Consider the following 14,736-nt stretch of genomic DNA (forward strand, 5'->3'; position numbering starts at 1 on the left):
CAGTTGTTGAGAGACATAAGAACAGTACTTCTCCCGTCTCAGGTTTCGATAGGATAGGTGGTTCGGCCAAGTGCCTTTTTAGCTCTTGAAAGGCTAGCTCGCACTCGTCTGTCCATTCGAACTTTTTACTTCCTTTCAATAAGTTGAAGAACGGGAGACCGCGGTCCGTTGACTTCGAAATGAACCTGCCCAGAGCTGCCATCCTGCCAGTCAAGCTTTGAACATCTTTATGCTTCCGAGGTGAAGGCATATCGATCAAGGCCTTTATTTTATCGGGATTAGCCTCGATTCCACGAGAGTTGACAATGAAACCCAGAAATTTCCCTGAAGACACCCCAAAAGTGCACTTCTGAGGATTCAACTTCATGTTGTACTTTCTGAGCACGCCAAAGCACTCTTCGAGGTCATCAACATGGTTCTTGTTAAGTTGAGACTTTACGAGCATGTCGTCAACATAAACTTCCATGTTGTTCCCTATTTGCTCTGAGAACATCATGTTTACGAGCCGCTGGTACGTGGCTCCGGCATTCTTGAGTCCGAATGGCATGACATTGTAGCAGTAGAGCCCTTTATCCGTAATGAAGCTCGTATGCTCTTGGTCGGGGGCATGAATGGGAATCTGGTTATAGCCAGAATAGGCATCAATGAACGACATCAGACCATGCCCCGCCGTGGCATCCACGAGCTGATCAATTCTCGGTAGGGGAAAACAGTCTTTCGGGCAGGCCTTGTTGAGGTCTGAGTAGTCAATGCACGTCCTCCATGTCCCATTGGGTTTCGGGACCAACACTGGATTGGCCACCCAATCAGGGTAAAAAGCGTCCCTTATAAAATTATTTGCTTTCAGCCTGTCCACCTCCTCCTTTAGTGCTTTCTTTCTGTCTTCATCCAGCTGCCTTCGCTTTTGCTGCTTCGGAGGGAAGCTTTTGTCTATATTCAATGCGTGGCTCGCTACATTAGGGCTTATTCCCACCATGTCAGAGTGGGACCACGCGAAGACATCCTGGTTTTTCTTCAGAAAGCAAATTAATTGCTATTTTGATTCGTCTAGGAGGTGTTTCCCGACCTTCACCTTTTTCGAGGGATCAGATTCATCGAGCTGAACCTCTTCGAGCTCCTCCAAAGGTTGGAGGTCAATCTTCTCTTCAATCCTTGGATCGATCTCCTCATCAATTTCTAAAACTGTCCCATCTTTATACTGTATGACAACAAGTGCTTGCGCGCTTGTCTGTTTCTTTCCCCTTAAGGAAATGCTGTAGCACTCCCTTCCTGCCAATTGATCTCCTTTCAATGTTCCGACCCCGCTTGGAGTTGGGAACTTAAGGGCTAGATGCCTTACAGATGAGACTGCCCCCAGCCCGACCAGGGCGGGTCTCCCGAGCAATACATTGTAGGCAGATGGTAACTCTACTACCACGAACTCCATTATCTTGGTCACCGAGACTGGATAATCTCCCAAGGTCACAGGGAGTTCAATGGACCCCATACAGGCGGTTCCTTCTCCAGAAAAGCCGTACAAAGTGGTTGCACAAGCCCTCAGGTCGCGAAGGGAGAGTCCCATTTTTTCTAGGGTTGCTTTATAAAGAATGTTAACTGAGCTCCCATTGTCTATGAGAACTCGGCGCACTCTTTTGTTGGCAAGCTGTAGGGTGATGACGAGCGGATCATGATGAGGGAACTGGACGTGAGAGGCATCCTCCTCGGTGAAGGTTATAGGCTGAGTCTCAACCCTTTGGCTTTTTGGTGCCCTTGGTTCGGGTTCATATGGAGACCCGTCCCCAGTCTTCAGCTCATTCACATATCGTTTTTGAGCATTTCTGCCCCCTCCTGCGAGATGAGGACCTCCCGAGATGGTTATTACGTCCTCTCCATCTATCGGCGGAGGCCTATCCTCATCCCGAGATCGGGAGTTATTATTCTGTGTTGCCGGAAGCGCGGCTACTCTCTGGCTGGCAGTAGCCTGTCCAGTATTCTGGTTTTTGACATACTGTCGGAAATAACCTCTCGAGATCAATCCTTCGATCTCGTCCTTCAGCTGTCGGCACTCATCAGTTGTGTGGCCGGTGTCCCTATGAAATCGACAATACTTGCTGGAGTCCCTCTTGGACTTTTGATTCCTCATTGGATCCGGACGCCTGAAGGGGACCTGGTTTTCATTAGCCAGGTATATGTTTTCCCGAGACTCGTTGAGCTCGGTATGCACTTTATATACGGAGAAATATCTTTCTCCTTTTTTCTTCTTTCCTCCATCAGCCTCAGGATTATTTCCCTCGCTTTTTTTTCTCTTGGAAGGATTCTCCGAGGTAGGCTGTGTAACTAGAGGGTCAACCGAGGTTGAGGCGGAGTTAATGTTTATCGTTGTAGTTTCGGTCTGCGAGGTCGCTTTGAGTGTTGACCTCGCTTCCTCTACATTGACGAATTTCTGCGCCCGTCTGTTAAACTCGGTTATCGACCTCACCGGTTTCCCTTGTATGTCATCCCAAAGTGCACTCCCGGGTAAAACACCAGCTCGGATGGCCATCAAGTACCCGCTGTCATCCACGTCACGAGCTCGGGCAACCTCTAGATTAAATCTTGTCAGGTAGCTCTTTAGTGTTTCGCCTGGTTGTTGTCGGACGTTAGTCAAAGTGGATGCTTCGGGTCTGACTCCCACCATAGCCCGGAACTGCTTCTTGAAGTCTCTAGACAATTGATCCCACGAAGTTATAGAATGTCTCTTGTACTTCTCGAACCAACTCTTGGCAGGCCCGGCCAATGATGTTGGAAACAACATACATCTGAGCTCGTAACCCACGTTACTAGCTCTCATGATAGTGTTGAATGTACTCAGATGGCTGCATGGGTCGGTTTTTCCTTCAAACGCTGGGACGTGAGGAATCCGGAACCCTTGGGGGAACTGAGTGTTAGAAATATTGGGAGCAAACGGCTCGAGCTCCTCATCGGAGTCTTCATATCGAACGTTTCCTCGCTCATTCTTCAAAAGCCTAAAGGCTTTTTCGAGCTGATCGATCCTTTCTTGTACTGGGTCCTTAGGCGGTGTTTGGAATTGATAGTCATTAATCGCGATCCCAGGCTCGCGTCTCCGTGAGGGATCTCTACGCCCATTCAGATGATTCCTAAGATCCGGGTTTGTCTGATCTCCCTTTCCCCTGCTCTGATTCAAGTGATTGCGCAGGTCGGGATGGCTCTTGTGATTCCCAGTATTTTTACGACCCCGGTCGTGTTTACTGACAGACCTTGTTTCTCCGGACTCATCGCTAGTGAAACTCATCGATCGGTCATTTCGTGGTGGATCCTTTCTACGTCGCCTCGTCACTGCAGTGCGAGATCGGGACGTCTGACTTCTCTCGGATGGCGCGCCTTTCCGCCCCTGGAACGTCTCCCCGTCTCCTTGTCTCTCCCCTGTACGCCCTTGATCTTGATCTCGACCCGGTTGAGCGTTCCTACGGGGAGGTGAAGGATATCTTATGGGAGACGGAGGAAACCGTATAGGTGACGGTGGTTGCCGTCCTTGTCTCGGCCTGGAAGGTCCAGAATTTGCCCGAGATGGGCCGGTTGCGTTTGGTGCGCTACCAGGAACCTGAGTCCGAGCCTCGACAGGAGCTTGGTTGTTCTCAGTTCCTGCAGGCACTTCCACAGGTGGATTAGGCGGGACCCGAGCTCGGGTACTCCTCTGAGGCCTAGAAGGAGCAGATGGCTCTGTTGGTGCTGGAGGCTGAGCTGGCCTCCTTGTGTTAGCATTTTTTCGTGGACGCCCACGGGGCCTCCGGGGAGGAACGTGCACGTCCCTTGGAGGAGGGGCTCGGTCTTCGCGCGGAGGTGGGGCCTGAGCCACCTGCGCCTCCGCGGCTATCCTAGTCAACTCCTCGTTACGTTTGTTGGCATTTGCCAGCAGTTGTTTCAGCTGCCGATTCTCCAATTCTACAATAGGGACATAACGCTCAGGGTTATAATACATGTCCTCATCCCTTGGTTGTGGAGGTGGTCCCCGGGAATCAGAGGATCCACTCCTTTCTTCAGCGTCCGGGTTCTCCATTGGTTGTTTTCCAAGACGCCTTGGGTAATTTTCTTCAGGAGTGTTCTGATTGTTTGTAGCCATGAATCTTTCTTGGATGGATGCTTGAGGCTCTCAATGAAAGCACCAAACTGTTGACGCCGTTTTTCGTCAACAGATAAAAGAAGAGAGCACGTAAACAATTAAAGACAATGGCTAAAACAAACAAACGAATCAGACATGCGGTTTTTACGTGGTTCAGCAGTTAAATCTGCCTAGTCCACGAGTCTCTGTTATTAATCTCAAGATTATCTCTGAACAATCCTTTAGCATGAATTCTCCAGAGTTTTCTCTCAAGAATCAGAAATTCGGTCCTTTACAATGGTGCATCACTTCTCTATTTATAGAGAAGGATGCAGAATACTATCCCACATATTTTGGGTAGTTACTCTTTTGTGAATAAAAATAAATGGCCTTAAATGCCAATAATCAAATATAGAAGGAAACGTTCCCCAAAGATCAGGAAACGCATAACTGACTAAATAATATCCCACAATTTTTGGGGATTTACATCAATAAATGAGGATCATATCCCATATCTACAACACTTGTAGATATTCAAGGTAGTCATTGCGTATCTCCAAGGCTTCACGTCATTGTGCGAGCCACTGACACTTCCCGAGCTGACATTTCTTTCGAGATGGCATATCGAGCTCGAGATCCCTGCTCCGAAGTTGTTTCTGAAGATGAGGGGCTCACAGAGCTATCCTTCGAGATCGAGATCATTTCGAGGTCACCATATTCGAGGTCTGTACCATACTTTGCAGGCTCCGATTTACAATCGTAGAGCATACCCTAACCCTCACGAGACCATTTAATGCGAACTCAGCTTTCGAGGTCATATTTGCTACGGCTCGAAATCTGGGTATAACAGAATATATACATTCATATATGTATTGCTATTGAAGTATTTTGTTATTAATATCGAAATAAGTTTATTTATAGACGATAGTTATTATTGTTGTTGGGATTATTATTATTATTATCATAAGAGTACATTATCTTATGAGCAAAGTTTAAAGCATGGTTTTATATGAAGAGTTATTTGCATTACGTTGATAATAATTATTATTATCATTTATATAGTTTCTGGTATTGTTAATATACACTATCAATAGTGTATATTTACGATTTTGATAGAATTTAATAAATGATGTGCCTTGAATATGATTTGTATGGATTTGATTGATTGACTCTTGGCGAGCAATTTTAAAATAAGCTAAGGACCTAAGGTAAGTAAATCTCACCTTTTGTGCTTAAGTGTAAGATGCATGACTACATTGATTGTGTACATCTGATGAGTTAAGTATGGTATGATGATGATGCATATGATAAGTATGTGAAGAATGGTTATATGAACACCATAAGGGTGTTGTGTGATATGTAATTGATGAATTCTATGATATGTGAAAGATGTCTTACTTGGTTAAGAATGATATGAATTATGTGCAAGTATGTGTTCTTATGTTGATGGATATGTGGATTACTTTATGTTCATGGTTTGTTATATGTTATGATATATGAAGCGTTTAAGTTTTTAGGCTGGAAACCTTAGACCTGAGCCATAGCTCTACGTTAAGGTATAACAACGCCACCAACCCAAAGCTTCATGTATTATGACTAAAGATGTTTTGAGTTATATGAGATGTGATACAATGCCTTGATTGAATACCATCAACATGAATCATGAACATGAACATTGGCATTTCAGCATCAGCATGTATGCATGGCATGTACAGTTACGTGATACATTATTATGTGATATAAGACCATGCATATGAATATGAGGAAAATTGTGAAATGCCTTGAAATGTCTTTTGTGAAGTGAACATTTTAATGACACAAGGATTAAGCAAAGTGATAATAAGATGTTTAAAAAGGGTGCCACTGTTTTGATGAAGCAATCAAGTAAGTTCAGTAAAGAAGACGGAGGTCTATAAGGCTTATAGTGGCTGCCCACTAGTGTGGGCTAGGTCAGAGCTGACCATTCAGATATGTTTGCCATGTTCCCGTCTTTCTCCTCCATATGTGTAATAAGTATGGCAGCTATGGCAACGATGAAATGAGTGTTATGATGAGCCTAGCTGCGATGAAGGCTAGCCGGAGGAGAACCTATGGGATTCTATATGATATGAGTAACAAGCCCTGCAGGCATTGGCCGAATCAAACAGTGTGCACAAGTGATATTGGGCCCATAAAAATGTGAAACTAAAAGAAAGAGCATAAAAGTAAAGTTTGAAAGTGCATGAGCAATAAATGAAATGCATAAGTATATAAGTCAGCATATTAGTATATCACGACATTCATGTGTATGTGTATGCATGAGATTTGCTTACTGAGCGTTAGCTCATTATGTTATTTTCCAACATTTTTCCAGGTGTGGCTTTAGCTGTTGAGCAACTTGTGGAGCACGGACTCAGTAGCAATGCAATAATGATTTAGAGTTTTCATATGGCTGCCTTAAATTTAAAGTATTCATACGTGTAATAATTTCTACTAATAAGTTTATATAAAAGTTTTAAATTTTTCTGTATTTCTTCGTATCATTTTATTTAATTATTTTGGTCAAGTGCCTAACATACTCGTAAACTCTAGAATTACGAGTATATGGCGAACGTACCCTACCTTAGGGACGTTTCAAATGGTATCAGAGCTTTGAGTTTGTAGATGTCGTATACTCGTTATGTTATTAAATTTTGGGATCCGAAATGCTACTGAGTTCCGCCACAAGACAAGACAAGCCACACACTAATGGTTAGTATAATCTATCCATATTTTAGTTAATGTATGTTAATGATGTTGTATAATTGTATTAGAAACTCATTTTGTGTTTGAGTTTCCATGATATAAGTATGAGTTTGGATTAAATGAATATTCTCATGCACGGTAGAGAAACTGAAGTTTGTTATTTATCTGAATGCATGCCTTTATTATTGATGTGATAAATAATTGATGATTTATCGATGTCGATGTTTGGATTGTTATTTGATATTCTCAAGCTTTGAAAGTGACCTATCAGTTCAGTTAGTGTGTTAAGGGTTAATATGTCAGGTTAGTGTTTTGGAGAGCAGAGTTTTAGGTTGTCGCTGAGAGCACACACAATAAGAAACTTTAGTGAAATAGTAGTAATATATAGATAAAAAAAAATACATAATACATTAAGGATTGGGGTTTTGGACACGTTCTACCTCGTCGATCAACTTTTGTTGTTCAACTCTAAGGGTCTCCCCAGTAGTTTGCAGTGTTCGAAATTTTTCCTTCATATCGACTGAGTAGTTAGCAAGAAGTTTAGTTAAAGTCCCATTCTCCTTAACCAACTTCTCCTTTTCTCGAGTCAATCCCTTGTTAGCATTTCTAATGGATAACATCTCTTGTTTTTGTGTTTCTATATACCTTTTCAAGTGGTCAACCTCTTGTTCTCTTGCAAGAACCCGTTGGCCTAGGTTTGAGACCGATGCTGCCGCCTGAATGGTAAGAACTAAGGAATCTTTTACAGCTTGTAGGTCCGACCTATGGGATAAAATTGTTTGGTCTTTAGGGGTGAGTATGCTTTGACCTATACTAATGGCCGTTTATCTTATGTTCCATGGCATAATACCATCTATGACATCATACAGATATAGGGAGCTTTTAGTCCCATCACAATCACATAGTAATGCAAACAAATATAGGGAACACTTAGTCCCATCCTATCCACCTAAACGGGTGCAATTTTCTTACCTATAATCTCCAAGCGCTTTATCTAGTAAAGACGACCCCCAAGCACGATCCTACCCCAAGCTTAAGCGCAAACCTAGTCACAACCATAATAAAGGTTGGGCCAAATGTGGCTGGTGGCAGCTGGGCCATTGACCAATCCCAGCCAATCAGAGGAGGCCACGTAAGCGGCTGAAGCTGGGATCGAGGTTGCTGCAAGTGTTGGGCCTGGAGCTTGGGTGTATGGCTAGCGTTGGACTGGAAGAACTGGGCCTGCGGAGGAAGCTTCGAATGGGCTTTCGGCTGGTCAAGTGTTTCCTTCAGCTGTGTTAAAGGAAAAGGGCTGAAGGTTGGCTTTGGGCGTGATTGTTGGAGTTGTGCGGGTCAAGAAGCTGGGGTGAAGCAGCTGCCTGGGACGCGTGGCAGGTGTGGAGTGCGCCAGGTGGCGTGCGGGGGTGATGGGAGCTTGGGCTTCGGTGGGCTTGGGGAGGAGACGGACTGGGCTTCTCCTTAACAAAATCCCATTTTTTTCCTTTTGTTTTTCAGATTTAACTCTTTATTTATTCTTTCTTTTTCTTTATGCCAAAATATCAATTAATTCCTACAAAATAACAATAAATTAAATCATGATCAAATACTTTCATCCATAAAATATATCATATTAATTAAATGAAAGTAATAATCAAAACTTAATTTATTTTGACATTTAAGATCAATAAAGGTCCACTTTTCACCTCTAATCACAACCCCCAACTAGCTTATTGCTAGTCCCTAGCAATTCAAGCGGATAAAAATTATTACCAAGATTACCTCCAATTAAGTCGTTTCCCAACTAAATCCTTCGGCTATCAAGCTTCTAATCTTCCCTAGAATCGTTATGACTCTGACCTTGCTTGAATTTGAGTACTAAAACTCGAGTTTCCTTCGAAAATATTAACGGGCATAAAAAAGACAACGAGAGAGAAAGAGAACTGAACATTCTTTTTATTTATCCTGTTAGGTTACTTTAAGCTTAAGTAACCTTAAGCAAATCTCATTGCTTGGGGTTCCCAAAAACATCCCCGAGGGCCAAATAGTCAAAATTCTCATACTTCCCTCTTGATCTCACTAAATTCAAATATATCATCAAATATATATTCTCATTACCCAATAACCCGGTAATGTACTAAATACCCAATATACCCCTTGACTCACTCCGAGTCAAGTATGGGTCCCATTGTGACTTTCTCACTAGCTTACTCCCTAGGATTGTCTCGTACTGAGTAACCTAAATATATTCACATAATGATGCGGTCTCACACATATATCACATATATGCCAAATATACCCATAACGGGCCAAATTACGAAAATTACCCTTTTTAATCAGAAATGGATCCACATGCATATTTTATACACCTAAACATGTATATCAAATCATATTATAATATAACTCACATAATCATATAATGATACACACATATATATATATCATATAATCACATAATTTCCATAATTTTCCATCCTGGCCCCCTAATCAAGGCTCTAAGTCTTTTCAGGTAATTTGGGACGTTACAAATTGGTTAGGGCTTGTATGGCTCGAGTTTGATGTGGGATGGAGGAATGGTCGGATTGAGTCGCAAATAGATGGGGTTGTGTCCAAAGTTATGGGAGCGACGAGTTGGTGGCTCATTTTCTGGGTAGTCGAAGGCACATGTAGAGATGGGAGGGTCGAGGTTGTGGGTTCCGAGTGCAGGTGAAGTCAAGGTGCGAGGGAGGTGGGTGAACGAGGATGGGCTATGTCGGAGTTGTAGGTGGTCGGTGGTGAAAGAGATAAGGGTGAGGGGTGGGGCTTGAGGGCTAGCGGCGTGAGGAAGGAAGAAGACGAAGGAATTTTATATTTATGAATTAATATAATATTTTTTTGTTTATCATATATTTTTTAAGTAATTTTTTTAATCTATTTTAAATTAAAATATATATTTTATATTTTAAATTAATTTTTTAATTTGAAATAATGATATGACATTAGTTTTAGATGATCAAGTGGTTTTATATTAGCGGTTAATAACATAATCTAATAGAGATTGTAGATTTGTTAACAAAATGGAGGATTGCGAGGTTTAGTCCTAAAAAAAATTAGGGATTAAGTGTAACAAAAAATAAAAATAAAGGTGTTTTGCATAGGGGCCGCCAATTACTTTTTAAAAAATTATGAAGCTTAGATCCTCATCACACTATCTCATTATTTAAATTTATGAACTTTGCATAGGGGAACTTCTTAAATTTAAAAACAGATATCTCAAGAAAAAGTTTTAGTAATATTTTTTTTAATTAGTTAGATAAAGAAGAAGAAGCAAATTGAACAAGATGATGAGTTCATATGTATATATATCATACTAGTTATAACTATAACTAGTCTATAAACTTAGTAGTCTGAGAAACGATAGTGATAAGGTACTCAATCTCATCGGCGACCTCCTTCATCGACGGCCGATTCTGCCGTTGATCGTTCAAACAAGCCGCCGCCAACAACCCCAACGCCTTCATCGTCTCCAACTCAATCTTCGAACTTCCTTCTTTCAGCACCGGATCCACCGCTTCCATCAATCTCTCTTCCTTTATCATCTTCTTCACATATACAACCAAGTTCACGTCCTCCTCTTCTCTGTTGAAATCAATTGCTTTCATGGCCGTCAACATCTCGAGCAACACCACTCCGAAGCTGTACACATCGCTCTTATCGGTTAGCTGAAAGTTCCGATAGTATTCTGGATCTAGATAACCCAACGTCCCTTGAGCACAGGTGAACATATGGCTCTCTTCTGTTTGACTATTAGTATTGTTGTTCTCGCTCTGTTTTTCTTCTACCAATCTCGAGAGTCCGAAATCGGAGACCTTCGCATCAAGCTTGTCGTCGAGTAAGATGTTGCTTGATTTGACATCGCGGTGGTAGATCGGAGGCACGGCGGCGGAATGGAGGTAAGCGAGGCCTTCTGCGGTCTGGTGAGCGATCCGGAGGCGGAGGATCCACCCGATCGGTGAAAATTTCTTGGAGCTATGGCGGTGGAGGTGGTCGAAGAGAGTACCGTTGGGGACGAATTCGGAGATCAGGAGAGGAAGATCGAGATCGACGCAACAGCCGAGGAGGCGCACCAATCTACGGTGGTTCACCTGGCAGAGGATCCGGACCTCGTTCAGGATCTGATCGGTTCCTTTGGTGTTTCCGAGCTTGGCACGTTTGATGGCCGTGACGGTTCCGTCGTCGAAGACTCCTTTGAAGACTTCGCCGAAGCCGCCGGAGCCGATGAGATTGGACTTGCAGAAGTTGTTAGTGGCTTTGACGATCTCTTTTCCGGTGAAGATTCTGGCGGATTTGCCACTGGTTTTGGAGTGGAGACTGAGTTCTCGTTCTTTGACTAGGGTTTTCATTGCCTCTTTCTTCGAATTCGAGCGGTTTAGGTGTTTGTACAACAAAATTCCGATCACTATTGCAACTGGTACTATTCCACCAACAGCACCCGCCAAAACTGTTTTAAACCAAAAAAAAAACTTATAAGCAAAAACATAAAATTAAAATATATACATATCAGCCTATTAATTTGTATATTTTTTTTACCAAAGTATTAATTTGTAGGTTTAGGTAAATATTTTTATAAACAAAAAAAAAATGTAGTGGAGCTTAACTAATAATAATAATAATCGTCTATATCATTGTAAATCATTTTATAAATTAAATCGTCTATTTGTGTACAAATTTGATAAAATTTTAAAGCTCCCTATGATTATTGAAAAAAAAAACTCACTTTGATGTATGCATGTCTAAGATATTAACTGTCAGGATTAATTTAAGTTGTTGAAATTGAAAATATTAAGGAGTAAAAGGTTTTTTTAATAGTATATATATATCTAGTTTGAATAAATTTCTTATTTTGGTTATATCTAAATTAAAATATTTGATTTATTTTTTTTTAAAAAAAAAAGCTATTTCAAAACATTTGTATAATCACTAAAGAAGTAGATTATGAATTATAGAAATGATTCTAATTTAAGAAAATATCTTCTCAAATTTTTTTTTAATTAAAATAAATATTTTTTTCATCCAAATACTTCTAAATGAATTTTTTAGCTTATAATTTTTTAATATAATTAGTGTTTTAAACATACATGGGTATTCATTAATATTCTCTATACAAATCATCTGAACCTTTCTTTCCCTATTCCCATATCTCTCACCATTAAACAATTGGCACAATGACTTATTTTTATCTATTTTTTATAAATAAATAAATTATTATTTTAAGTGAGGTGTATTTTTAAATGGTGAAACCAACTCTATGTTTGGTAGAGGAGAAAAATGAAAGAAAAAAAAGAGCAAATTTTGAAATTGTTCGGTGAGGAAGAAAAAAGAAGAAAAAAAATATAAATAGAGAGAAGAATACAAGTGCCTCCCACTAAAAATTTTTCTCTCCTAAAAAAGAGAAAAGCGAATAGGGCTTTTTTTTAATTTTTAATTTTTTGTAAAAGTAAGATAGTGAAAATTATGTAAAACAACCTTTATTTGAAACAAAATAAGATCAATTGGTAGGTAAAAAATATAAATACACAACTTTCTTTTATTTCTTATTATTTTTTCAACTCGACACCAAACAACTTAAATAGAAAATAATTTATCTAACTTTTTCTTCACTACCAAACATAGCGATAAGAGTTAAAAAATAGGGACAGAAGATCTTAAATCTACTCTCATTACGAAATGCGTAGATAAAGGTAAAAACACACATAAAAAATTGGCAAGGGATGGGGTGGTGATAGGACAATTCCTCATTCCATTTATATTTTTAAAACTCAAAAAGAAAATTGAATACAAAAAAATATTTATCACAAAAGTTATACGTATTATTTCTAAAGAGGGGTAAACAAAAAGAAAAAAATAGTTACCAGCAATGTTCTTGGATTTCTTCTTCTTCTTCTTAATTTTGCAACCTTTTCCATGTTGATCATTAGTGCACTTCGCAGCTATATAAATAAAATAGAAAAGAAGATATATAAGTTATGAAATTATTGTATATATTAATTCTTATAACATGTTCGTATATAAATTTTGTAATAATGTATAAGACAATAAGTAGTAGTAAGAAAATTAGGAAAGAAAAAAAAAGTTTATATATAATTATTAATATCCTAACTTCAAATATAGATTTTGATAGTGTTTCTTCACACAAAGTTACCGTGAGAAAATGTTCCTTACTCACCTAAAATGTAATCTTAAAATATCTTTAATAAATGAGAATAAAAAGACGTAAAAATGTGTGAAAATTAAGTAATTAATAAAAAAATTTGAGTAGATATATAGGTTATTATTTAATTAAGACCGAACCACCATTATAAATCTTGTATTTTTTTCTTCATGATCAATTTTATTTCAATAAAACATTTTCCTTGTTTAATCTAGTTAAACAGATCCCATGCTATAATCAAATAACAAAATTATGTACTCATTATTTTGTTTTACATTCTATATCACACTGCAATATAACTTGTTATGTTTCTATTTTCCACCATTATTAATTGCAAAACTAATAAATAAATTAATTAATCATTTATGGTTTAATATACATATTTATATATGAACTTACTCTGAACTTTAGTACACAGTCCAGTGATAGGATCCCACTCGAATCCAATATCACAAAAACATCTCTTCTGTCCCACTTTAACCGAATCAACCAAACACTTCGAATTCAACAAGCTCTTACAGTCCAGTGGGCTTTTACAAATGGGCTCACTCGGCAAAGCCCACTCCAACTCCATCTCCGATTCGGACCACTTCTCCGCCCCCTTCGCCGTCGTGGCCGGCCCAGGCTTCACGAAGCTCTGGTACGCCGAGCACTCATCTCCCCCAACTCTCACCCCAACCCCATATTCCACAACGTTCGAACCCCCAACCTTAAACGAACAACACGATGCCGTTTTCATGCATGGAACAACCAAATTATCCTTCACGTAACGATGGCAAATGCTGTTCGCCGTACAATCCACCGGCGGACGATTCCGGCGCACATATAAATCCGTACAGTTCAGAAGCAAGATAGTATTGCCGGCGGCGACTCTGAACGATGCATTGAGGTCGAGCTGAATACCCCGGCTGCGAAAATCGGCGGAGACACAAGCGTTGGCGGCAATACCCGCGGGTCGAATCGTTAACCGGCGGATTACCGGGTTGACCGAGGTGATCGGGTAAGCCGACCCATTAACGGCGTCGAGCCATAGAGCCCCGGCGGTGCAACGTATCTTGTAGAGAGCGTAGTCACCGCAGCCGGGTCGGGTACTGAGCGGGTACGGAACCGGAGTCCGGCCGCAGTTCTCGCATTGGCGTGAGGCCAATGGAGGTGGGGCACGTGAGAGTGAGAGGCACGTGAGAGAGAATAGGGTTATTAGGAAGAAAATATTTGTAGTGCTCTCCATCTCAATGGATGTGGGTTTAGGGTTTTGGAAAGTAGTATTAATTATTAGGGTTGGCTTTTGGACCAAACCCGACTAAGTAGGTAGAAGTACTTATACATAGGAAGACATGAACAAGGATTTGAAGGCACATGTTGTACTCAAGTTTGTTTGATCTCTTGTTTTTTTGTTTTAGTTTATTTTGATTGTGATTTGTGACTTTGGGAGCAAAGTTTTAAGTCTCAAGTATGAAATTGAATCTTGATCATCTTGGGTTGGTATATTGAAAATAATATTTTTTGTTCCCAATACTTGATTTTGGTTTATGGGGTTTAGTACTTAACGAATTAGTACTATTATACATCATTTTATGGATTTTAGGGTTGCCCAAGTGCATTGGATGTTTTCATATTGCTATCTTCCTCTCCAATATTCCCGCAGTGCATGTAGATGGGTTCTCTTGCATGTATAATAATTGAGATAAGAAAACGCATGGTCCTCTATTTCATCATATATTTACGAGTAATTTGCGTGAAATTATTATGTTTGTAGTACTTACGTAAC

General features: G+C 40.2%; 1 protein-coding gene across 1 annotated transcript; it reads right to left on the reverse strand.

Annotated features, from left to right (window-relative positions):
- Positions 1–9,993: 9,993 nt before the first annotated feature.
- LOC133800366 (wall-associated receptor kinase-like 20) lies at positions 9,994–14,196 on the reverse strand. Its single transcript, XM_062238325.1, has 3 exons — positions 13,375–14,196; positions 12,670–12,739; positions 9,994–11,258 (listed from the first exon to the last, which is right to left on the reverse strand). The coding sequence occupies exons 1-3, from the start codon at positions 14,194–14,196 to the stop codon at positions 10,144–10,146; spliced, it is 2,007 nt and encodes a 668-aa protein (XP_062094309.1). The 3' UTR covers positions 9,994–10,143.
- Between the last annotated feature and the right edge of the window lie 540 nt (positions 14,197–14,736).

The sequence above is a fragment of the Humulus lupulus genome, chromosome 9 (genome assembly GCF_963169125.1).
Source record: "Humulus lupulus chromosome 9, drHumLupu1.1, whole genome shotgun sequence".
NCBI classification, from domain to species: Eukaryota; Viridiplantae; Streptophyta; class Magnoliopsida; order Rosales; family Cannabaceae; genus Humulus; species Humulus lupulus.